Consider the following 26,380-nt stretch of genomic DNA (forward strand, 5'->3'; position numbering starts at 1 on the left):
ACAGATGTAGCTTGTTACTTTTCATAAATATATAATGTAAATACACATATATATGTTTGTAACTGTTTTTATGTTACATCATACACTTGTAATTTGACATATCAAATAACATTATCATAATAAAATGGTGAGTTTTAATCTTTTTGTGGTTCCAACGCTTTATTGTTACTTCTGTGGTAAGAAGAATGTGAAGCTTGCTAAACTCAGTTATTTTTCTTCTCTTTCTCCTTGGTTGATGATGTAAATTTTGATGAGACAAAATCAAACAGGATCAGAAAATAACTATCGCTCTTTAACCTGAATTACATTTTTTTTGACAGTGGACCGGAATTAGATGACTAAGTATGACTAAGGTTCCACATCCGACTGAAGTAGTTTGTTTAAATTCTAAACACTGCTACTGGATGAAATGGGCCAAATTTGCCATTTTTGTAACTGACCGTATGCAAATATGATCACAGTAGGGGGGGGGGGGGGGGGGGGGGGCACCAACAGCAGTGAAGCTCTGAGGAAGACTACAATCTGCCCCCTCATTACCACACACCCCCACATGAGCAGGAACCCACAGAAAACAAATGTCATCGTCCTCAGCCTGTACAGTAACAACCGGACAGAGACAAGCCAGTTTGGTCTGGACTCAAACTTGACCCCAACAGCGCCCAACACTGCCGCAGAGTTGGAGTAGATGACCGTTTATACTGGCCTTCAACCCTCCAACCAGCGCAAGGCGCACAAAATAGCCACCGTCTCGGACGAGAACACTGAACAGTGGTCATTTATTTTGCAACCAAACCTAAAACACAAGCTGGGAATCACCGCAGCCCTGTCGCTCTCAGGATCCCTGGAGCCATCCACGAACAGCGACAAATACCAAGCCCTGATCGTCCCCAGATCAGAATCAGAATCAGAAAAGGTTTATTGCCATTGTCAGTGAACAAACAATTCACAAACTAGGAACTTGCTTCGGTTCGGTACTAATGTGCTAATAATAAGATTAAAAATAGAATAAAATATAATAAAAAAAAACTAGAATAAAACTTTCAGCTATAAAAAATGGCAGGTAATGGTAACATGGCCGATAACGTGACTTTGTGTCGAGTACAGAAGACGAGCATGGTTGTGTGTTCATAATCTATTCACAAGTCTAACGGCAGATGGAAAGAAGCTGTTCTTATGGCGGGAGGTTCTGGTCCGGATGGACCGTAACCTTCTGCCTGAGGGAAGCGGCTCAAAAAGTCTGTGACCTGGGTGCGAAGGGTCAGCTGCTATCCGACCTGCACACCCCCGAGTTCTGGAGACGTACAGGTCCTGGAGAGATGGAAGGCTGCAGCCAGTCACCTTCTCAGCAGAACGCACAATGCGCTGCAGTCTATGTTTGCCCCTCACTGTGGCTTCAGCGTACCACACAGCGATGGAGGAGGTGAGGATGGACTCAATGATGGCCAGATAACCATCATCCTCCCCATCCAGGCCATCCCCTTGGCCCCAACCCAAGAAAGAAAGGTCCACCCCTGTGTCTGGCAAAAGCCAAAGCGGAACATCCAGCCAAACTAAGTGCGAAACCACTGGCCAGTCCAGGAGGCCCATCCCCTCCGCCTGCCCCCTCAGCCGTTCAAGGAAACCTCCTCCCCTCCTCCCACCACCAAACTACCAATGAGTCTCTCGCAGGCCCAGTGTGGAAGTCGACACCCTAATTCCCTTCCTCCTTAACAGGTAGCGCAACCCCAGCTTAATCCACTGATACTCCAGCAGCATTTGACCCACCTCCACCTGAAGTGCTGATCCAGGAGTCGAACGGAACGCCCGCTGTACACCCTCAAGGCAGCTCCCTGTACCACATCCAGTTGCCACAAGGTTGAGGGGGCTGCTTAACCATACACAAACTCTCATAATCCTGGTATGATCGAATCACACCCCTGTAAATCATCAACAGGTTCATCAAATTTATATGTATATATAAATTTAAACAAATGTGTGTGTGTGTGTGTATATATATATATATATATATATATATATATATATATATATATATATATATATATATATATATATATATATATATATAAATATATAAATATATATATATAAATATATATATATATATATTATATATATATTTATATATATTATATATATATAATATATATATATAAATATATATATATATATATATATATATATATATATATAAATATAAATATATAAATAAATATATATATATATATTATATATATATATATATATATTATATAAATATAATATATATATAAATATATATAACATATATATATATATATACATAAATATATATATATATTATATATATATTTATTTATATATTTATATATATTTATAAATTATATATAATATATATATATAAATATATATAATATATATATATACATTATATATATATTATATATAGGTCAACATAATAATAAAATTCAAGTTAAAAGTGTGACGCAAAAAAAGGTCAAGAGAAGGCCCTTGGGTGTGTGTGGGGGCCGTGTGGTGCACTGGGTTCAACAGTTGGTTCAATTTAGTGTTCAAAGACTGATTCAAATTCAGAAATATTCTGTACATACTGTTATTAACAGACAATTATGGCGAAAAATCTTGGCAGGACTTATTAACCATTGGCTGACCATAACCTCTACATATTGGTGTCAGTATCTGCAATTTAAAAAGCTATTTCTAGTTTCTACATATACTAAAACCAACAGAGAAGGAGAAATAGCAGAAGTCAGAAGTGTTTTACGCACATCTTAGCGCTCAAATCTGAATTTCACTGCAGCTAAGGCAACCATTGCTCACTACGGGTCTTTTTACTCGTGTACCTAATTTATGAGAATGCGTTAATATTAGGTTAGTGTGAATTTGTAATATGAAACGATAAATAAACACAGCGGAATAATTTAAAGGTAACACTGTTTCACTCCGGTTGATGCACCAAACCGGAACACCGAAGACGAACAGTTTCCGCTGTAAATGAATGCGTGCAGGGGCTCATTATGTTGACGCACATGTCATCATCGTGTTTTTGTAATAAAAAATAAAAAATCGTGACGATGGAGTGTGTTATTTTGGATTCTTTAGGGCAACTTGGGTAAGTTAACATGCTGCGATGTTGACTAACAGTTTAGTGCTGGCTTAAGCAGATTTTCAGTTACACATTCGCCGGCGGTACGTCGAGATATGTTTGATTTTTGAAAAAAGATTTTCCCAACGAACCCTGTTATTTAGCTAACATAATTTTAAGACAGTTGCTAAAAAAGCTCTTGATAATTTAAAGTAAGTTTTCATTCATGTGAGTACGAGAAACGTCCTGATGCTTGAAGCAAATCAATAATGCTATTTTGTCCAGTGTTTATGCACTCATTAATGTAAAATGCATGCAATTTACTCGTGGTTAACTTAAGGAAGTACATGTCTTGAGTAATTTTCTTTTCGTGCCAACATTCTTAAGGATGCGGAACACACATAGGTAGCTGGCTTTGATAGGGAGGGGAACGCGCTTCTACATAACACAGGTGGACACGTGGTGTCAAAGTGATGATGCTTAAAAATGTTTTCTGTACATTGTGCGCTGTCCTACCGTAGCTACGACGGCCCGCTGTCGGAGGAGAAGGCGCTGCTCAAAGCCTCAGAAGGAGGTCTTTCTTCGCCGGAGTTTGTGGATCTCTGCAGGTGGTTGACGTCCAGATTAAAACCTCTGTGTGATCTAGAGGAGAGCATTACCTCAGGACCAGGTCAGAATTGTTTGATTGCTCAAACGCAGTGATTAAACATTGCATATTTACCTTTTAACATCATCATTAAGTTAATTTAAAATCATTGTTTCAAATGTTTGTGGTGACAAAATAAGCTTCACCTTTCAGATGACCTCAGCAGCCTCCAGGTTGAGGTGAGCGGCTTACTGAGGGAGCTGCACTGTCCTCATGAAGAAGCTGTTTTGGGGATTCTTCAGGGCAGCACAGGAAATAGAAAAGACCATCTCAAGTTAGTCTGTATGTAGTCGGCCTCCTCCTTCACACGGTCATCTTGCTGTGAACTATGTGTTCAGTGCAAGAAAAGAGAATAAAAAAAACGCCTCTTTTTTCATTAGTGTTTCTAAGCTCTGAGCTTCAGGCGGCTCAGATCGTTGGGAGCAGGCGAGCTCATGAAAAACACCAGGAGAGTTCGGTTTGTCAAGAGCTTTCATCAATATGTGAAACACTGAAGCTACAAGAGCCCAGACAGCAGGAGGCTGCAGAGGTTTTCTCTCAAATACAAAACAAGGTGGGAACATCAGAGCTAACCGGAGCCATTTGCTACTGCCTCATGTGTTTGGACATCTGTGACATGCTCAGTTTTAATGGGATTTAATTGGTGCAAAGGTGATGTTCCTAATTCTCTGTTTGTTTGTTTTTTGCATTCAGTAGTGGCCAATCGACATTTTAAATCTCCAATAGCACATTTATAAACATCAGTTGTTTTACAATGAACTTCTTCTCTCATATAATGTATCCCTCGAAGAAAATATCCACGCGTGAACAACTTTTCAGTGAAAAATATAATTTAAACTTGATAAGAAAAACAAATCTTGTAATTAAAATCAAGTTTTTTTGTTGTCTTTTTAATAATAATTTCACATTAAGCATTTATCAGTTTTATAATCTGGCAATTATAGGTTGAGAAACTCCTTAAAGATCTTCCCAACGCATCCGCTGGAAAGCCGGTGTTGAAGAAATCTCCCAGCAGTGAACATTGGGTGTGTAGAGGAGCATCTTCAAGTCAACACTTTGAGTCTGATGGGTTTTGTTTGTACTGACATCTCCGTGGATTTGCTCATCTCCAAAGGAGAAGTTGCGCAACATCAACAAAGTCCTGTCATCAGAGTACGAGTGTCGCCGCAGGATGCTGATCAAACGTCTGGACGTCACCGTTCAGTCGTTCGGGTGGTCGGACCGAGCCAAGGCACGTTCACGACTGAAGAGCTAGTGGTGATTTCTTTTTGCAAACTCAAACTGACCGGTTATCATCCTTTCAGGTGAGAGTGGACAGTATGGCGAGAGTCTACCAGCCTAAGAGACACAATCTAAGGCCACAGTCCACGGTGGGCATGGCAGACCTGCTGGCTGCCAGAGAGGACATTTGCAACGTGGTGAAGACCAGCAGTGGCTCCAGCAGGGAGAAGACCGCGTGCGCCGTCAATAAGGTAAAAAAATAGTCTTCATTGGGGGGGGGGGGTCTTTTAGTCAATTTTTCCTCATCTTTTTTTTTCTCTAAGGTTCTGATGGGGAGAGTACCAGACCGAGGAGGACGTCCCTCTGAGATAGAAGCTCCGCCTCCTGAGATGCCGCCATGGCAGAAACGACAGGACGGAGGAGGAGGGGGGTGGGGAGGACGAGGAGGAAGAGGAGGAGGTCACTGGGGAGGGGGAGGAAATTGGAAAGAAGGTGGCTGGAACCAAGGAGGACAGAGTCGTCGTGGAGATTACGGAGGACACGGAGGGAAGAAAGGGCGATTTCAGTATTAGCTCTTATCAGGTTTTTAGCTTTGGTCATTGACTGTTGAGTTATTTAGTGTTTTTATATGGAAGAAAATATTCATGCGATCTCAAACTGACACTAGCCACAGTAGGAACTTCCGTCTACACTGCAAAATCTGCTTCTTTTATTCTCCTCAGTTTGTTTTGTAAAAGAAATATTCCATTAATTTATTTTCTATCTGATAAACACAAATGTTTTCGTGTAACATTTGCATTTTCCTCCTGAGTTTAATTTTTTCAGTTTAAGATTAGAACTGAATTTGTTTTAATTTGATCTGATTGTGGTCATTTGCAATTGAGCTTTGATGGTTAACAGGGAAATGTCTCGAAAATTGGAAAGTAGTAAAACTCTTGATGTTTTTATGTAAACCACTTTTGTTTTGTACTCTCAGAATGTTCTGTCAAAAGCTCTTTTGTACTGAAGATTCAAAAACACTAAAAGTGTGTTTTGGATACGGGGATGGATTTATAACAAGAAGCTGAGTTGCTTTTTGTTGAAGGAAAAATGACAGATTCTGCTTTTTAACTGTGAGGAAAAACAAAAACAGATTCTAACTGCTAGTATCTCAGATGAACTGCGGACACTGACAATAATAATGTAGTTCTGTTTAATCCATAAATTCATCTTCACGCATGGAAAAATCTGACCCAGAATGCAAGAAAATGCAGTGATTCTCACTTGACTTGCATTAATGTCTTTTCATATAAAATAAAATCTATTATTTTAAAGAAAAGACACATTGTGCCACCAGGTGGCAGAACATGATTCATTCACAAAAATGACCTCATTTAAACACCATTTTCACATTTTATAAACCATATTGAATTCAGATCATTGTTGCAAATGAGCTCTCAACCGACTCATCTGGTTAAATAAAGCTGATTCATGATTTAACAAACGGGGAGAATTAAGTTATAATTAGGTTTGGGTGACTCCTCCTTACACATGATCTGCCTGTGTTGTATTAACCCAGGGGATCTGAAATGTTAAAGTGAAAAAAAAAACATGAATACCATTCACAGGTTAATACCAAGACCTACCACAAGGTGGCACAAAAACACTGGTAAAGAAGCAACAACTACTCATTTTCCACTTTTATTCAGTAACGTTTTTAATACATAGAATTTATACAATTTTATGTACAATATTCAGCAAAGCAGAACTTTACATTGTGTACAATATTAAACTCAACTGTACATAAACGTTTGTCATTTTTGGCCACAAAAGCTTTCTTTAGCTTCCAAACTCGTGTAACGTCAAAAGCACAAAATGTAAAAGGAGTTTGAAACAGTCGATTGAATCAAAGCAAAAGCATTTTTCCTTGATTCACTATGATCTAATCACAAGTGTTTCTGGAAAAACTTGTCAACAGCAACCAGGTCACCTGATTAAGATGGCACCTTTATCACAAGACTTCATATTTGTTTAAAAGCAACTTCAATAATATGTAAACATTGTTTCTGTGCAGTTTAAATTCGGATTTCCACGTGATCGGAATCTGCTCGATCACAGTTCAGGGTCAAGGAGACGGTCTCATGCTTGACCCTCAGAGCACCACCAGGTCACAAGGCAGCCAAATCCCACCGCGCGCACACACACGCACACACACACAATTTTCTCCACGTTTGTTTAAAAGCTCTTTTTCCTCCCTTCTTCCAACTGACTCCTTCAAGAACGAGGCTCACATCAATAAATATAAACTGATTCTGCTCCGGTTTAACTCTGAAAAAGGTAACGTTTCCAGTAGAATTTTTAAATAAAATAAGATATTTTAACTGTTTCCCAAATGAATGCAGCTCTTCATAAAGATTCCCACAATTCCAGTGTTTTCCAAAGATTCCAAATGTGCAGCAGAGTGGATTTTTTAAACAGCAGAGGAACATGAATGAACTGATGTGGGAATAAATGCATCCAAACACACTGGGATAACTCTTAAAAACGAACCACAGCTGTAATAAAGCCTCCGTTTAATGAAGAGGAATATTGGTGGTTATGAGAAAGTGCTGGGATTTCTGATAATACTGTTTAGAGGCAGGTCACAGTCTCACGTCTTCTCCATTCCATCTGACCCTTTCTACTCAACACCCGGGCCCGGAGTCTCTTAACAGATGTGAGAAGCTGCATTTCTGCGGTGTCCTTTGGCATCAATGTTAAATCCATTTTTAAATTATTCATCACACTAAAAGCTCCTGTGATCAGATCAGCCTGGAGTTACGGAGGTACTCGATCAGGACCTTGTAGACGAAGGTGTACTGAGACAGCGTCTGGACCATCAACATCCTCTGATCACGTAGCTCCCTCAGGATCCTCGAGACGTCCATCGACTGTAAGAAACGTTCATCATTAACTAAAGCAGATGCGGAGGTTTGTTTCTGCGCTTTTATAAAAGGCGGTCACCTCGTTGTGCTCCTGACAAGCGATCATGAGCTCAGACAGGATGACGACACCGGATCGACCCACTCCGGCACTGCAGTGGACCACCACGGGCTGGTTGATGTTCTTTGGGTCGCTGGTGCTGTTCGTGTGTCTCCTCACAGACTGGATCTCCTCCAGGTACGCTGGACAGTTAATACAACATTACATGAGGTTTCATTTAAAAGACAAGAAAAGTTCTGATTTCTGTTAATCTTGCCTGGAAGTTCAGAACTTTTGGGTCAGATCTGTTTAAAGGATTTCTAAATAACAATTAAAGTAGTCGCTGACACCTGACAACAAAATAACCGTTCACTGCCAATCAGCACTGACACACCACCTGTTTAGCTGCATCCCAAATCAATTATAAAACTACACCTACTAGAGGGTGGAATCATAATAAAACAAGGAGCTCACATAGGAATCCTTTAAAGTCCTCGGGACATCCGTGGTCGGGCCAGTCCGTGTACTGCAGGTGCCAGACGGTCCTCTCCTGTCCCGTTAAAAGGTGTTTGATCTTTAGCCCCGTGGTGGCGTAGCAGCCAGAGTCCGTGCGGAACCGCGTGGTGATCTTAAAGCGGCCATAGGTCACCGTGTTGTGTCGCGAGCCGAGCCGGGGCCAATAACGGTAGCTCTTCTCTCGACCGCTCTCCTACAGGAGCAGGGCGACGTGTCAGACGTCAGCTAGGAGCAATGACCTGTTAAAGAGCATGAAACAGAAGCTACGGAGCTCACCTCTTCAGCAGTAACCATGGCGATGATGGAAACACTCTGCTCCCACACCATCTGCCAGAAGTCCTGACATGTGTGAGACATGGGACCCTGAGCAGCGATGTAGCTCCACTCCTGTCCGTCTACTCTCACCTAAAGACACACAACAAAGAGAATACACACACTGAAGGATTCTGGGGCTGTAACTCAATCTGATCACAGATCAGTGAGAAAAGCTGGGCGATTTAAAACAAGTAAATCATATTATTGTTTAACATTATTGATGCTTGGATCAGAGGTGTGGACTTGAGTCACATGACTTGGACTCGAGACAGACTCGCCGCACTATTTTAATGACTTATGACTTGACTCTACTGGTTTCATTTCCATGGATCAGGAGATTCATGAAATGCTCTTTGTGTGTGTGTGTGCGTGTGCGCGCGTGCGCGCGTGCGTGCGTGTGTGTGTGTGTGTGTGTGTCTTACTTTGATGTGAGAGGCATTGATGTAGCCCGTGTTGTTCTCTTTAGTGGGAACCAGCTCCACTCTGGTGTTGTCATAGGGCAGGACGTCCAGGAAGCGGTTCTTCTCGACATTTTCTGGATTTCCAGCTACGTTGCACTCCGATCCCAGACGGCGCTTCGGGATGCTCTCAAACTCCTTGAACAGCTCGCCTCTTTCCAAGTGCTCCTCCAGCAGCCGACACTGGTGAAGAACACACCCGTCATTCCCCCGTTCATAAACAATCCAAAACAGAAATCTGGTTGTTATGGAAAATTTATGTTTATTAATTCTTGATCATTGACTCAGTCAACTGAATGTAAATGTATTGCTCTATGCCACACACACACACACACACACACACACACACACACACACACACACACACACACACACACACACACACACACACACACACACACACACACACACACACACACACACACACACACACACACACACACACACACAATCTCTCTCTCACTCCCCCTCTCTATAAATAAACTTTGTGACCGGATGTTCGGTGCATTTTGCCACAGTTATAACTGTTTGACTTGTCTGCTCATTGTCTCCTTCTCTCTTCACTATAGGAAATGGGTTATTGATGAACATATTGATAAAATCCATGACATTATTTGGTCCTTCGAAAGCGGGGGTCCCATCACCTTGCGGCGCCAAGAGCCGACGCCGGACGACTGTCGACTACCTAATCTCCAGCGCTGAGTTTGCTGGGGGGTCGGTGAGGTCTTGACGTCGTTAGGAGGAATGCGTATCCACGAACTCAAGCCCTGAGTGGAGAGATTTGGTGAGACAAGTTGTTTTTTGTCGCTTTGTCTTGTGGTACCGAGAGAGAATCCAAGGTGACCAGGGGTTAAATTGGTTTTTGGGCGTTTTAGCCGGAAAATATAAACGCTGACAGATTCCTGGAATGCTGTTTTGGTCAGAGAGAAAGATAAACAGATTCCAGAAATGCTCTATTGGCTTGGTTTTTTGGGCGTTTTTGCCAAAATATAAACGCTACCCTGGTGTGATAAAGTTATAAATGATAAATAAATGGACCGGTGTGATAACTAAGAGGTTCAATTGGTTTTTGGGCGTTTTGGCTGGAAGTATAAATGCTACCCTGCTATGGGAGAATTTGGCTTGGGTCTTTGGGTGTTTTGCCTTGTATAAGAAGCGCTACTCTAGTTATCTGTATTGTTGTTTGTTTGTCTTAGATGTTGCCTGCTTTAATTGTTGTTTGGATAAATGAGAGTGTATGGATTGCTTTGTACGTGTGGTATCTATGTATGGGGGAATAAGAACTCACGAAATACCTTCTGAGTAAATATTGCACATTGATGGAAATGTAGATCCTGGAAATGTGGAAATGGTTTGAAAATTATCAGCGAATTGATGGAAAACGTGTTTTTGATAACCGCTGACGTGTCACAAATGTATTATGCTTACAAGAAAGCACAGAGCGGTGGAGAGAAAAAAAGTGTTGAAAATGTGAAACAGAGAGGAGGCAAGGCCTGCCTAAAAAACCAAAACAACCGCAGCTGTGCCATGAGTCTAAGCCACCAAGGTCAATTGCGGCCTGAAGGTTATAACTAGAAAATAAAGATGAAAAATATAATTTGAACAGGTTCTCAAAATTGTAATTTACTTATTTGTTTTTGCTATTAAGCACAGCTGTTGAGTACTTTATTGCATTTGAGACCCTCTATGTCACATATGTCAGAGTCAAGGCCCGCGGGCCATATGCGGCCCGCGGAGCATTTTTATGTGGCCCGCGAGATAAATATCAAAAATATATTAAAACTGGCCTGCTGGCCGATTTTACCGCAAAGACTACAACTCCCATGATGCTTTGCGGCGCCAGCGTGGAGCAGACGCGCACCCTCCTTTGTGTTTTTTCAGCGCCGAGGCAGTCAGAGGTAGTTGGGTGTCTGCAGCTCGGCTGTCTCAGACAAACTACACTCCTCTCACTCAGCGCCGAGTTCACTCAGCTGTTTTCTGACGTTGAAGCCCAGAAACGGAGATTCTAGCTGCTCAGTAATGTGTTCACGACTGAAAGAGAAAGTTTTCAAACTAACGTCCAGACAGAGCTGATATAACTCCAGCGAGCAGCGACACGCTCAAACCAGCACGACTCTGTGGCTGCTGTCGTGTTTCCTCCCCGACACACAACAACGTGGTCAAGCTGCTCAGACATGTTCATCAGCACAAACCTATGTGAGCACCTGTTGTCATCTAATGTTGTCATTATGATGAAGATGAACAAAACAACAGGAGTCTCCTCCTCAGCTCAGATCAGCCCCATGATGCAGGTATCTGGCTGGAACAGGTGAGCATCACAGTAAACCAGTGGAGCAAACTGAGCTTTAAATATGTTGGTTTTATGTTCTTTTTCTGCTCCAAAACATGAAAGTTAACAGGTGAGATGTTGCATTTTCATTTAAGATAAAATGATATTTTTATTTTGTTGTTGGCACGTAAGAAAAGATTTAACCTACAGTAAAAAGGAAGTGGAAAGGCTGCAGATAGATGAATAGAATAGAAAATCCCTTTATTGTTCCTCAGTGGGGAAAGGTAGACGTCACAGCAGCGATGACACTTATTACAGGAGAAAAAAAGGAGAATAAAAATAAGAAAAATGAATAAACAAGAAAACATAAATCCTGAAAAGATTTTAAAAATGCTGATTATCCCACAAGTATTGAATACCACTGATGTGTTTTATTTGTAACTGACTTGCTCGTGTGTAATTTGGTTATTCCACATTCAGTGTTAATGCAGAAATACGTTTGTTTCCAAATTTAAAGGTTCAAAATTGCATACATGGTGATAAAGAAAACGTGCAAATTTGCCGTCACTTTTTCAAAAAATATTAAGTTTGGCCCTCGACACCGTCCCAGAGTTTCATTTCGGCCCATTGTGAGTTTGAGTTTGACACCCCTGCTCTATGTGGACTTCAGCAAGTCCAGCCAACATATTTCATGTTCAGAATACACGCTGTCCACTGAGGTGAACATGTAATAAATTATTAGCAAATTATTAAATGTTACAAACAATATTTGTTTAAATTTGTTTCATTCACACCCAAAGATGAATGAGAATAATTGTTAAATAATCATGGTTGAAGATTTCCTAATTTGTGCATCAAAAGGTTAGACACGACCCAAATATTTAATTTCTGGTATCTGGCGATTAATATAATTTGAACTATAAACTGTGTCACTTTAGTGGATGAAAGTGAAGGGTTTTAGTGAAACCCCCCGGTTCGAGAAATTGAGTGTTTATCAGTACATGGTAGTAGAAAGGGAGCCAAAATAATAGCCAAGTATGGAGGTTATTAGTTGCTACCCTTGGGCTGGGAAATTGACTGTGTGATTTAACAGTAATTCCAGACCAACAAAACTGTGACATTATTTGACTATGACTATTGTCAAATTGCATTTTATCTCCTTATTTTGTTGTTTCTTTTCTTTTTTTTTTTTTTTTATCCTTGTCTCTGACATTTTGAAATAGGACAAGGGAGTTCTCAGCGAATGACAATCAAGCCCGGGCAACAGCAGATTTGGTGTGCAGCACCTGTTGAATTCAAAAACTGCATTTTTGAACACTGAATATCAGTTGTCATGAACTGAATCTCCTGGTGTCTGTCAAATGTAGAAGCTTGTTCAGATCTCCGATTAGCGGACATTGTGATCAAAACAAGAGGGGAAACTGGAAGTAAAATTGAAATGAGACAGCAGATTAAAGCTGTTGTAGGCAATTAGCATTTAATAAGTTTTAATTCTTCATGTATTCTCAGCTTGGGAACTTTTAAATGCTTTGACACAACATTTCACGCTCCTCTGTGTCTGGGTTAAACAGCAAGGTCGTATCAGAATGTGAACACGCATTCTAACAGACCTTGGGCACAAGTGAAACAATATCCTATCAGCCATGTGATTCTTGAACAGAAATCAGAAAAGCTTCTAATATAATTCCTAAAAGATAAACAATGCCAAAAGGGAAGAGTAACTCTTGAGTTGTTAATTTAACTTAAAAGTTGGTTATGGATAAGTTAAGTTTTAATTTAAATATGGATTTTGCACACTTTTAAATTTAGAATGAAGTAACTGGACAGTTGATTAGAATTCATCTGTCCTCTCTGGAATGTAAACATGTTTTGGGACCGGCTGAGATTAGGCTAATGTTGACACCGCGGTTCTACCTTGCTCACTTTGGAATTAGGAGAAATATAAAGTTATGTAGTTTCTGGCTGAACCATTTAATATTGGTCAAATTTAAACCGATTAACAGATTTGTTGCTGACCACTTCACATAGTAAATTTTGTACATGACCACATATTTTAATTTATTGTAGGCCAGGCAGTATGAAATTGCCTACATTTCATAACTTGGATTTCATAAAACATGATAAAGTTTAAAAATCTTTGTACATACCTAAATTTATTTTATAAACAGGATTTGGATGACGAATGAGTGATTTGGCTGTTTCTTAGTAAGATTTAATTTTTTTTTTCTTTTTAATGTGACTGAGTGTAATTATGCCACTTCTCGGGGCCACATTCAATTCAATTCAATTCAATTCAAAGATACTTTATTAATCCCAGAGGAAAATTAAGAGTTTCAGTACACATTAGGGCTGGGCGATATGACGATTTTAGACCATTTTACGATCTACAAATCTGACAGTCTGTCATTTTTGAGAGTCCTTTTCATCACGATTCACAGCTCTGCTGTTGAAATTCTGCCTCTGAATGAAAAGTGAACTTACCTCAGGCGAATGACACACCTTTGTTTGACCTTAACCAATCAGAGTGAGTCATGGTAATATATTAGTGCCCCGCTTGTTTTCACCTGTGTGTGAACAAACATGGCTTCGGCCGCGGCTGAGAGCGACAACGAGGTTTTCGTTCCGAAGAGGAACGCCTCGTCCATTATATGGAACTGGTTCGGTTTTTCACCAGACGACAAGAGCAACAAAACGTCATTTGCAAAGTTTGCAAGGAGTGTGTCAAGGCAAGGGATGGCAACACCACAAACTTGTTTAATCACTTGAAAAGAAGGCATCCCAAACAGTACAATGAGAGCCAGCTTGCAGCTAAAGCTAAAAAGCCTGCGGCTGCAGCGGCTAGTGCTTCTTCCCGGCAGCAAACGCTAACAGAAACACTCACAAAACTCACTCTTACGACAGAGACAGCAGACGATGGAACAGCGTGACGCAGTGACGTACCACTTGGTTAAAGATTTGTGTCCCGTGCGAACAGTAGGAGTGGGATTTAAGAAAATGATAAAAATATTGGATCCGTGCTACGAGTTTTCCAGCCGCAAGTATTTTTCGAACACTTTCAAACCTATTCTCCAACCGGGACTCTCAGTCCACGGACAAGCCCTTTGATGAAGAACGCCTGGGTTGCCTCAGCTCTGCTGTGGTTAGAGTTGCGTAAATTAATATTACGCCTTCATTTTTTCTCCTTCACAGAAAGATTTGTCTGCAACTTGGAGATTTTAATTAAATTCACCCGATGCTTCAGTACATTGTACTGATGTTTTCTGTGTATTATATGGTTTTGCTAACCCTTCCCAGTCTCCTTACAGGAACTGCCATAAAATTGTAGAATTGTGCATCACAGTAAATTAATTTCAATATGTATGAAATAGCTTTTCTTAAGGTTATAATTGTGTTGATTTACCTGATTCCATTCCATCTCTGTGAACTGCTGTAAGATATTATTGTCAATTGTGTTTACCTTATCATGTTTATTACCTTCTTTGTTTTTATTATTTAGCTGATTTTTGTATTAAACGTTGTATGGAATGATTCTTTGGACAAGTTAACAGTATTGAGATTAAGATCCGCAATAGACAAACAAATGCAGCACCTCATGCTGTGTTCCCACTTCGTGTTGATTCTGAGCCTTTCATATCTGATCGTAGGGTTTATTACTTTACTTATTATTTTTCTTGTTTTGATGCTTATCATTTTTGTCTTGAGTACTTGATTTGTATTGGCCCTTATGACTACTGAGATGATCACCTTTCCTGGTTTACCCCATTTCTATTCCTTGATTTGTGATGATGTAGCTTTCATAGATGATGGTGACTAGTTATGTAAGTGGATAATATTCGTTTTTATCTTACTTCTTTTTGTTTTCCTTATTTGGTTTTGTTTTGTTGTTTCCCTTTGTTTGGTTATCCTATTCGGACAAACAGGAGGGAATGTTATGGAAAATTTATGTTTATTAATTCTTGATCATTGACTCAAGCAACTGAATGTAAATGTATTGCTCTACACCAGTGGTTCCCAAACTTATTTAGCCGCGCACCCCCTTCTATGTCCCGACCATGTCGACGCACCCCCCCCCCCAGCGCCCACATCGGGGCATGGCTCTATATATATATATATATATATATATATATATAATCAGATGTCAAGCTAAACAGACAGGGTTAAAAAAATTCCCCATCACTTTCATTTTTTAAATAGTAATTAATAAACATTCGATACCATTACAATTTCCTTTGATTTCATTTTAAATAAATATTTAGAGTGCCCAGGTAGCACATTAACAATGCAATTTAACGGTTTTCTTAAAGTAGGAACGTTTAACCTGTGCGGCCAGAGCGCTCTCCTTCCTTCTGCTCTGCGTAAACCTGAGCTGATCACCTACTTGTGCATAATCAAATGTCAATAGGGGACAAGATATAGCCATAATGTTCACTTTTACCTCAGACCGACTTATTGCTGTTTTATGGTGTGGCTGAATCTGCGATCCGCTGTCATGCGGACTGGAACAACAAATGCTGCAGTATGATGTGGTCAGGTTCATGAGGAGTCACTGGCTGGAGCGGACCCGACTCATCCCAGAAGCTAATATCTTAATTTGACCTTGAATGAAAAATAACCTCTTAAAAGTTTTTATCACGGTGGAGGCAGTGTTCATTTCTGCCTTCAGTCTGACGGCGCGCTGGAGTTAAAGCAGCGTGTGCGCTTATTGAAGCTGTGTGAGTGTGTGCGCGCGCACGCGCGCGCGGCACAGCCGCTCAAGTCACCGCGTCTCGCGCTATTTAAACCAGTGTTGTAAAATGACTTCTGCCCAGCCCAGATGTGCTCACTTGTGCACCCGTGAGCCGTGGTTCAGCCAGAACGCGTCTGACCTCTGACAGACGCACTCTGAACTTCAGATCTTCAGCGCGCTGTTAATAGCCTGAATGGGAATCATTTCTTGATTTATTTTGTTACATCCACAATTTTCTGTGTGTGAGGTTTACAATGTCAGAACACCTGCATGAGACAGGTGTTAATTACAATCTGCCAGAATGACTCGCCACCTTCAGATTTCTCCAACACCGTTAAAAATCATCAAATACGGAACATATCAGCGTGCGCAGGCCAGAGCGCTGAAGCTCGGCGCATTATTATTATTATGAAGTTAGGGCACACGTGGAGGACACACACGCACGTGCAAAAATATACTTGTTTTCAATTACATTTATTGGGCCCACTTACTTTTTCTTAGGCCCACCCACAAATGAGTTTCTACGCTAATGGTGAAATATGACACTTCTCTGAGCTCCGCAGCCATTACACTTTTCACCGCGCACCCCCTAGCGGCAGCTCGCGCACTTTGGGAACTCTCTCTCTCTCTCTCTCTCTCTCTCTCTCTCTCTCTCTCTCTCTCTCTCTCTCTCTCTCTCTCTCTCTCTCTCTCTCTCTCTCTCTCTCTCTCTCTCTCTCTCTCTCTCTCTCTCTCTCTCTCTCTCTCTCTCTCTCTCTCTCTCTCTCTCTCTCTCTCTCTCTCTCTCTCTCTCTCTCTCTCTCTCTCTCTCTCTCTCTCTCTCTCTCTCTCTCTCTCTCTCTCTCTCTCTCTCTCTCTCTCTCTCTCTCTCTCTCTCTCTCTCTCTCTCTCTCTCTCTCTCTCTCTCTCTCTCTCTCTCTCTCTCTCTCTCTCAACTCTGTGACTGGATGTTCGGTGCATTTTGACACAGTTATAACTGTCTGACTTGTCTGCTCATTGTCTCCTTCTCTCTTCACTATAGGAAATTGGTTATCGATAAACATATTGATAAATTCCATGACACTGGTTAAAATATTTAGTTTTTTTTTTACTTAATATTTCTATTGTGGTAAAATATTTTTGAGCTCACTGAGAAATCTGTTTGCAACAAATTTGTAAAAAAAAAAAAAAAAAAACATGAGGTACCAGATATCAGTCAAAACGTCTTGCATTATTTAATCTATAGAATCATTTAAATCTATGATTAACTATTTCTAATTTATTTTAAGAATAAACAAATTCTATTTAACTGGAGGTTTACAGCTGAAACACAATGTTTTTTAGTCTTACTGGTCTCTAACTGGGAGCTTAACCACCACCAGCAGCTCCAGTTTGCTGTGAGGTTTCCACAGAGCCAGTCCCAACGTGAACCTGATACCTTCTCATCGTTCGACGACTGCTCCGGCTCGTCCTTGATCTCCTCGTGCGCCGACTTCCTGGACACTGACAGGCCATTGAGGCGGGCCACCTTCAGAGGGCCCATCTTCCTCACCTCTGACCTGGATCCTTTCTTCATCCCCTGGTGGGACAGAGTAAAGATAAAAAAATATTTGTGTGAGGTCCGAGAGAAAGAGGAAGAACAAGCAGACAAAAGGAGGAGCCTGCTGGGTGTTTATGGAAAGAAAGTCAACTTTTCTGGTTCAGCAACATTCCTGCAAGTATCAACCTGAACCTGTTATGACATCAGCTGCTGGAAAACGAAGCGTCCAGCTGCTCTCTCACTCGTGTAAAATTAAACCATGAAACCGGTAAAAGCTGTACTTCTGAGGCCAGCTTTTGTTTACAGTGTTTATTTATTATTAATGCTGAAAAGCCGACTTTTTCACAGAGAAAACTCAGGTGAGCTTCTGTCTGTGTTTTTAACATGCCTGTGGGTGTTGTATAAGTCTAAATATGTGTGTGTGTGCACGCGTTTGTGTGTCTACATCCAACGATTGTCTTTCTTTACCTGTGGTGTTTATTTCTTGCACATCCAGGCTACCTAATCCTCTCCTATAATTGTATTCATCAGCTATAAAGATCAACTGAAAGAGGAGAGCTCACCGGGGGAGGTAAACCCTCGGCTGTTTTCCTTCCAGGAGGAATCTCTGACCCATCCGGCCTTTTCTTCACGTCTTTCTTGGGCTTTTCGCTGACCTGCTCGCTGACATCTCCCTCCGACACCGATGGCATGATCTCAGGCTGCCGCATTTCTGACAGCAGGTAAAGAGGCTCGCCTTTATGGATCAGAGGGTGGACTTTGTAGACCAACGAGCTGCTGATAGAGGGGTCCAGGGCAGACCCGATGGGGTAAGCAGGAGGAGGTTCGGCTGGAGTCTGCTGCTGTGCAGTTAGAGAACAGAGGGACGTCAGACTGCGGTGCTGCTGTGGCGGCTGCTCAGGAATCACACCTGAGACGGCCTCCAGTGAAAGTGGAGTGTGACGTCCATTTTCATCCTCAAACTCTTCCTCTTCTCCGCTGCTGTGAACGAGCATCGTAGCATCGGACAGAGACTTCTTGTGGCCGTACTGCACGTCCTCTTTCACGTCCCCCCTCTCTTCTGTCTTTATTCGTTCCAGGAACACGTTGAGCTGGGACTCCTGAGAGTGACCGGCGTGCACCTCCGCCGACGGGGCGGTCGCCTCTGCTGCAGAGGAGGACATGGCTCGCTCTTGGAGCCTCATCCCCTCCAGGCTGTGAGCCAAACCAGCGATCTCGATGGAGTTGCGTTTCTGAGCGTGGTGCAGCTGTCGGTGTGGCAGTCCACTGAAGAGCGGCTCTGAGACCTCTTGTAACGAGTGTGCTACCGGCAGGCTGTCCTCCTGAAAGGTTTGGACTGAGTGATGGACACGCCTGGTGATGATCAGGTCTGGATTGCTGCTGCTGACGTACAGGTGACGAGAAAGGTCAGGTGTGCTGTTGGCAGGGCGAGGGTGGGCGAACGGGTAGGGTGGGGGGGGTCTGTAGACTTGTGTTCTCATGATGTTGGTGGCAGGATACTCTTGTGCGTGTTGTAACTGGACATTGGTGAGCTCCGGGACACTCACAGCTCCCACAACGGGCCTCCTCTCCACAGGATAGGGGTATGGAGAAGGACTGTGGAAGCTGGAGCCCAGATGGAAGGGATACTGGTGGTGATGGGACGTTCCACCATGTTCTATCCGGATCTCTGGCTGGCTGTAAACTAGAGGGTCTGGTCTACTGTAGGCATACGAGTTTCCGATATGCAAGTTCCTCATGGAGAGACTCTGCCGATGCTCCTGAGACAAAACCATTCCTCCGCCTGCACCTCGGTTCTTCTGCCGCATCACTGTCTCGTAATCTGGAGTGGCGCGATAGGAGGGTGGGATGAGAGCGCTGTGACGGTGGGAGGGAACAAAATCCGGCCTGGTAATGTCACTGGTGATGGACGGGTTGGAGGACATGGGTGATGGCTGAAGGTAGTGCTGGGGATTGGTCAGGGAGCTCGTACTGTGGGCGCTGTACACACTGCCGTTACGCAAACGCCCTCCGCTGCCGTATTCCATAGGAAAGCGGTCCAGACTGGTCTGAGAGTGGTAGTAGAACCCGTTCTGAGTGTTCATGTACAGGTTGTCTGTGAGGAAAATAAACAGCTAGATGATGTAAGGACTAGAAGTCATTTATCAGATCATGAACTGATTTCTTATCCGTTCTTACCTTGAGATGACGTGTAGTCGGTGAAATGACCGTTGTAGTGCATCTGTGACGCAGGCATCATGTAGGCCTGAGGCTTTGGCTGCAAATCAATTAAAAAGTGATTTAGAGATCACATGACCAAAAATCTCTCCAAGGGTTTGAATAAAATTAGCTTTCACAAACTCAATGTGCTTTATTACTGACTCAGCTCAGACAAGAGGAGATGTTTAGTAAACTGTAACTTTACAGAAATGTAAGAATTCAAACGTTACCGGAGGCATTCTGGTAGAAGACCTCCGTCTGACCGGGTTGACGGCTGCATGTTGGGCTTGGCTGGAAGGGAGGTGAGAAAAGGAGACATTTAAAAAAAAAAAATAATATAAGCAAATCGAACCATTTTCCTAAAGGTTTAAGATTTACCAGAAAGACTATCAAAACATGTCACAACAGTGTCAGTAACCATACCAGCGTGATGAACGAAGAAATACTTCAGCGGCACGTTTGAGTTCTGAATACTTTCTTTTCTGTCTTTAAATTCACTCGTTCTTTAAAAACAAAAAATCACTCAGCCCAGGCTTTATTTTAATGTTTTACAGATCTAATTTATAGTTAGGGTGAGAAAAAAAAGGATCTGATGTTTCATCTCTGCCAGAGTCGCTATTAAAAGCTGCCAATCTCACGTTTAACAAATAAAGAATAAAGGTTTTGGTTTGAGAAGGTGGATGACGATACACTGCAGGCGGTGGCTGACAGTGTTGCTCACCCCTTATCTGAAGGCAGAGAGGTGCGAGAGAGCATTGGGAAACGAGGAAAGGACAGAGTGAGAAGGGACTTCTGGGAGCCCTCAGAAGGCAGGGGGACACACTCCTCTCTGAAGAGAGACAGAGAGAGGAGAAGTGGACAGAGCTGAAGTACACAAAAGAGGAAAACATGCAGAGAGACGGCGTGGGACAACGAGACAAGACACTCACAGGCTGCTCTTGTTGATCTTATAAAACTTGAGTCTGGCGAGACACATGCGACACACGTATTTAGAGGTCTCCATGTCTTCCTGCAAATGAGGACAGAGTTGGTAAAGGGTTCCTGCAAACATCATTCTTTTACCTAATGGCATCACCCGATGACCAGACCTCCACATTCAGGTCAGCTGAAGGTAAAAGTCCATGTTGAATGCAAAATGCCACTTTAGCCAAATCAAATCAAAGGTAACAACAGAGGCAGACTTACGGTCTGATACTGAACACTCTCCTCCCTGTTGGTCAGCTCCAGGGCAAAGAAGGACCTGTTGTGAGTCATGTTGTTGATTTCATCCCACCTACACGGCAAGTTAGAGCGTAAACAACAACAACAGGATGTCACTGCAGACACTGGCTCCTGTCACCATGAAGGGTAAAGAGGAGGTATAGTGTCTTTTTTGTTGTGAGATGACTGACTCGGAACTAGCTTAAAGTGTTCAAAATAACCTTTATTAACACTTTTATTTATTTATCTATTTCAAAATAAGGACATTTGTTCACATATTTCAAAATAAGACGAAGTCACAAGCATTTTTGTGTGAAAGCTGTGATTTCAGTTTTTCAAACAGATTATTTTAGCTCATTAAATTTATCAACATGTGATAATAAATAAATAAATAAATAAATAAATAAATAAATGAGTAAATAAGTAAGTAAGTAAACTAAGTAAGTAAGTAAATAAATAAATACATTTTGGGTCATTTAAACACTTTTATTTACAATCCTCAGATAATCTAATAAAGACTCCACCCATAGTGATGAGAACCAGTAATTATTGCTATACGGTAGAAAAAGAGCTAATTCGCTCCCAGGTAGCACACAATAATTTTACCTTTAACCGCGTTTATTTCTAGCAAATAATAAACTGAAACTTTAAAAACTACTGTTAGCTCTCTGTTACAAATGTGACATCAAATTTATTAGTGAAAATATTTAATCATGGCAGCAAAGTGAATCCCATCTGAGCCCTTCTATAAAAAGCCTGCTTGTTTTTTCAGACTTACCTGAACAACAGAGGAGGACGTCCATTCTTATATTTAACAACAATCCCATCAAGGCAGGATCCCAGAGTAGCATCTGTGCCTGTGCTGTCCTGTTGAGGCATGCTTTTGTTATTCCAGTGTCAACTGTTTTTATTCCTTATAAAGGTACGAGCTGCGGCCGCCTGCGTTTGGGCTTCCTTGACCTACTTTTGCTTGATAGCTCTCCTGGCCGTAACCTTCCATTTTCTCCACCTCCTGCATGTACAACATCTCTGCATCCGATGCTGGCAAACCTCTGGAAACCAAAGAGAATAAAAAAACACCGACTCTTTTCTATGCAGAATTTAAGGCTTTAAGTTTTTGTCTCTATAAATGGACTGAGTTAATAACTGGTAAAAGTCCTGTGCAGGTTGGAAGTCAAACACACACTCACCTTAGCGACTGATATCGGAGAGCCACTTTCTGCGTGGCCTCCTCCAGCACCCGCTCATCCTGAATCCAGTCCTGCACAAACAGAGTTCAGGTTAAGCCGAATAAATGAAACAGAAGATATTAAATTACTTTTATGACTTGTGCAGTGCAAGCATGCTTACAATGGGGAACAGTGCAAACTTCTGTAGAAAATCCTGGGAATCATAGCGATTGAAATCTCCAAAGTCAGCTGTGGGTAAAAACAAACAATGCTGCTAAGGACAGACATGCACTTGATGGCAAAACCCTCAAAATGAAACTTATTACATCCAGCATTGCATCCATTACAGGACGAGTCGTTGTGCAACTGCAGTGTGGTGTAATGCCTTTAGGAGAGCTAGAAAGCAGAGAACATGCGGGTCTCATTTAGGAGAACAAAAGAACGTTCTCTTTGTTTATGTTTGTTTATGCTTTTGGTAACAAACAGTAAAGTTTAGAAGTTTCTCTGTGAAATGAAACATTCATGAATGCTGAGGTTTCTCTTAAAAGTACATACATAACGAAATAATGAACATGAACGCAACAGTAAGTGATTAACTTATGTATTTTGTTGTCAAAATTTTCACGTTGTACACATTATTGTAACACTGACCTCTTGTTAACAGACATTTGACAAATAACGCAAACTTGAAACTTGTTAATATGTTGAAACTTTGCTTTCTGAACAAACCACTGCAGGCAAGAAAGATATGCACACATGAATGCAACAAAATGAACATTTTAGGTGGGAAAAACAAAAAACTCGGGACAGTCCTACGTCACAGGGCAGACTAGCTTAACTTGCTAACATAAGGATGAAATAATAAATGTTACCTTGCACCGCTAAGCTAGCTAAACGTATAGCTTGGTCCAGCGAGCATGAGATTTTGCCCTCCAGAACATCTTTCTTCAGCTGTAGGTAATACTGATATCTGCAAGACAGAGGGGCCAAACATGATCTCGTATGGAGAACAAAACCTCGAACGTAAAACCAAACAAACACGGTTTTGTTCTGACACTGATCGTCCATCATATTCTTTAGCTGATACATGTATTTTTCTACACAATACTGTAAAGATAAGTAGTTCCACCTTGTTATTTCCTGCTGCAGCTGGTTGACACTGGGTATGTAAAACAACACTCCAAAGTAAACAGTGGGCTCCTGGCCGTGCTTGTCCAGCTGTTTCTTTAGCACCTTCTCCAGGTCCACCCATCTCTGCTGGTTCTGCTTATTGAAGTACCACAGACTGAAGTATGTAATCTAAAAAAATATAAATAAAACATCAGGAAGATCCTCCCTTAACCACAAATGACTAAGGCATTCTACACATCATCAGTTGCATCGTACTACTAGAGGTCAGCGTTTGATTTGCACCAAAAGAAAAGAAAATACACAAATGTTTGCATGTAAATTCTTACAAAAATTAGATACACAGCTTTTGAATATCAATATAACATTGCAGGAAACTTGCTCCCAGAATCAAATGCAATGATGAAATCATCATAATTGTACTTAAATTCAAATCGAATACACATAACTGCAATGTTAACCCAGCTAGCATAAAAAGTGCTAAAAAGTCATCACTTTGTGTTGCAACCGTCCTTATCAGGATTATTGTGGATGAGTTTGAATTTCAGGATTTACAATAAAAAGTGGAATAAAAGCTAAATATGTTTTTTGAAAAATCCCTTGAGCCAGGTTCACCCATAAATACAGACAGAAAACTTGCATTTCATGGCTTCTGGATGTTTGACAACAACAAAACCTTTTAAGTACTCCGGACATCAACTTAGACACTTCAGGCATCTATCAGCTAATACGTTTTTCCACTTCCCTTTTCTTTCCTACAACCTTTTTTAGTTGGAACTTTTTTAACATCAAAACATGGGTACACAAACATACATTTTATACAGTCAAAATATTATTTCAGGTCTTTAAAATAAATGAAATCTATGTTAGTCCTGCTTACTTTTATTTAATTTGAGGAATAAACTCCAGTTCTGAACTTTTATCCAACATTTAGAGAATAACCTATTCCATCCAGAAATAAGAACGTTACATAACAATTATTTCAACGTGACTTCATATCACTTCTTACATCATTTATTTATTTGTGTTTTAGTTTCTGCAAATAAAAGTAAGCAGAACAGGAGAGGACCTAAGGTGAGAGGAAATAAAAGGACTGGCTAAATAAAATAAAAAAATAAAAACATCTCGTTATTGGGCTGTCACTTAAAATCAGTGTCAACTTAACAGCTTTATTATTTAATCGTTGTTTTACCGCAGCTTTTCAATGATTTTTTTTATATTTATTTTGGGGCCTTTTAGGAATTTAAATATCCTTAGAGATGTAAAGCTGAGATTGACGTCAGATTAAATGACTCACTTCAGGTCAAATGCAGAAGAACAGAAAGAAAACAAAGAATTACATCTAAAAGTGATTTACTTTAGTGAGATTTGGGAAGACTGCAACTTTCCTTGTCCATTGATGTTAGCGATGGCCCTTGTTTTTTTAATTAAATACTGAAATATTTTCCAAAGCTGAGGGTGAGCTGCTCAGGCATGAATTAATTTATGTGCACTATTAAAATAACATCCCCAGAGAGGAAAAGGATTGTGTAAGATGATTTTTGAGTAAACAAGACAAAGTGCTCATCTTTGTCGATGATGTTTGACTTAAAGTTATGGGAGCAGAAGACAAACTAAACCCCAACACCTAACTGCTGAGATAGCAAGTCTCAAGAGTCAATCAGAGAGAACAATCAGTGCTTGTATTGAATGAAAACCCATACATACCTCTCTTAACTCGAGTCGCTGGGCTACTGCCTCCAAACATTCCTGCCCAGTGCTCTCCACAGACAGAGTAAACTCCACAAACTCTCCATTGAGGAGCTGGATCCGAGTGACGAGGCAACTCTTGCTCGAAACTGTATACCTTCTAGTCCTTTTGAGCTTAAAGCCAAACGGCAAGGGCATGTTTCACACTTCCTACAGAAGAAACTCCCCCACCTGTTCCAGTGTTTCTCCTCAAGTCCACCTCAAAACTGTGTGGATGATTCAAGTCATGAGGCTCATCACTGACAGATCTGTAATGTGAGAGGATCAGATCAGGATTATTTCTATTACGTATTGTAGACAGCAAGATACTAAGTCATGGTTTACGTTTGCTCTTAATCATCACTCACAAATGTTGCACTGCTTTTATACGGTTCAGGTCGCCCCACCTGGTGTGTCACAAAGGCAAAACAGACAAACACATGGTTTCACGTTTAGGTAAATACTTTTTCATGTTGTCCACCTGGGTCTACAGACACGCTTTACTCACTCTGGTGAAATTCAGGCAGACTCAGACTGATTTATTGTAAACGAAAGTGTATACATATATGAAATAAAAAGGTCAAACTAGCATTTATCTATTTTTAAAGCTTGTTTGTAGACAGATAATCCATTTCCAGGTAATAGTCGGGTCCAAAAACCAAAGAGCGTCCTGATTCAATAAACAAGCGTCTGTACGCTTACTTTGTTGCGAATCGTTCAAACTTTAACACAATAGCCCTATTTACATTTTAATATCGTAGAGGCTTATTTTGTGTTTAAAATTTTAAAAGAATGTTACCCATCTCTCATTTCGAATTTTAAAAAGTCACCCTTAAAATTAGCCCTAAAGCTAGGTAGCGAACTAGTATTTCAGCAAATAGACGACACCCTAGGGAGGCTGACGTCGCTGGTAAATATTTTGGAAGGAAAAAATAACGTTACCGTTAGCCAAGAGATGTAATCCACTAGTTCATTTACTAGCAGGTCCTTAAATAATCCGTCATCGAGATGAAGTGATAATAACGCTTTAAGTAACTGAAACCTGAAGGAGTTTATTAAACCGTAGTTCGTTTCTGGACCCGCACTAGCGAAGCAACTCCATGGCTCTAAGTCCAGCAGTTAAGTTCTAAGCATGTTTCGCTTCCTAGGATTGGAGGAGCAACAAGTACACGACGTCTGCATCCGCGACGCTATATTTGTTGTATTTGAATTACAGTGCTTACTTGACTGCCACACTAATCTAGTAAAAAACGCCAACTCTCGTATG

General features: G+C 41.1%; 2 protein-coding genes across 3 annotated transcripts; one reads left to right on the forward strand and one right to left on the reverse strand.

Moving 5' to 3' along the window:
* The first annotated feature begins 2,948 nt into the window (after positions 1-2,948).
* fam98b (family with sequence similarity 98 member B) lies at positions 2,949-5,804 on the forward strand. The gene is made up of 8 exons (XM_015969826.3): positions 2,949-3,106; positions 3,601-3,749; positions 3,879-4,007; positions 4,106-4,278; positions 4,670-4,750; positions 4,840-4,956; positions 5,030-5,197; positions 5,270-5,804. The coding sequence occupies exons 1-8, from the start codon at positions 3,069-3,071 to the stop codon at positions 5,516-5,518; spliced, it is 1,104 nt and encodes a 367-aa protein (XP_015825312.3). The 5' UTR covers positions 2,949-3,068; the 3' UTR covers positions 5,519-5,804.
* Positions 5,805-7,483: 1,679 nt separating this feature from the next.
* Positions 7,484-26,224, reverse strand: ptpn21 (protein tyrosine phosphatase non-receptor type 21). 2 transcript variants are annotated; one of them, XM_015969819.3, is made up of 21 exons: positions 26,056-26,224; positions 25,482-25,520; positions 25,093-25,382; positions 23,387-23,556; positions 23,130-23,227; positions 22,439-22,506; positions 22,279-22,349; positions 22,053-22,140; positions 21,867-21,955; positions 21,074-21,161; positions 20,818-20,897; positions 20,610-20,717; positions 20,119-20,179; positions 19,868-19,946; positions 18,253-19,784; positions 17,588-17,728; positions 9,140-9,358; positions 8,679-8,807; positions 8,361-8,595; positions 7,929-8,089; positions 7,484-7,855 (listed from the first exon to the last, which is right to left on the reverse strand). In XM_015969819.3, the coding sequence occupies exons 3-21, from the start codon at positions 25,270-25,272 to the stop codon at positions 7,727-7,729; spliced, it is 3,726 nt and encodes a 1,241-aa protein (XP_015825305.1). In that variant the 5' UTR covers positions 25,273-25,382; positions 25,482-25,520; positions 26,056-26,224; the 3' UTR covers positions 7,484-7,726. The 2 variants fall into 2 exon arrangements, with proteins under 2 accessions (XP_015825305.1, XP_015825306.1); XM_015969820.3 differs by lacking the exon at positions 20,610-20,717.
* Between the last annotated feature and the right edge of the window lie 156 nt (positions 26,225-26,380).

Source organism: Nothobranchius furzeri, chromosome 18 (genome assembly GCF_043380555.1).
Source record: "Nothobranchius furzeri strain GRZ-AD chromosome 18, NfurGRZ-RIMD1, whole genome shotgun sequence".
Lineage (NCBI taxonomy): Eukaryota > Metazoa > Chordata > Actinopteri > Cyprinodontiformes > Nothobranchiidae > Nothobranchius > Nothobranchius furzeri.

Coding starts and splice junctions, on each gene's coding strand:
- fam98b (XM_015969826.3), top strand. CDS start 3,069: ATGGAGTGTGTTATTTTGGATTCTTTAGGGCAACTTGG. Junction 3,107..3,600: donor GATTCTTTAGGGCAACTTGG/GTAAGTTAACAT, acceptor GTCCTACCGTAG/CTACGACGGCCCGCTGTCGG. Junction 4,279..4,669: donor TCTCTCAAATACAAAACAAG/GTGGGAACATCA, acceptor TGGCAATTATAG/GTTGAGAAACTCCTTAAAGA.
- ptpn21 (XM_015969819.3), bottom strand. CDS start 25,272: ATGCCCTTGCCGTTTGGCTTTAAGCTCAAAAGGACTAGAAGGTATACA. Junction 23,228..23,386: donor CTGCAGCAGGAAATAACAAG/GTGGAACTACTT, acceptor TCTGTCTTGCAG/ATATCAGTATTACCTACAGC. Junction 22,350..22,438: donor AGTTTGCACTGTTCCCCATT/GTAAGCATGCTT, acceptor CTGTTTGTGCAG/GACTGGATTCAGGATGAGCG.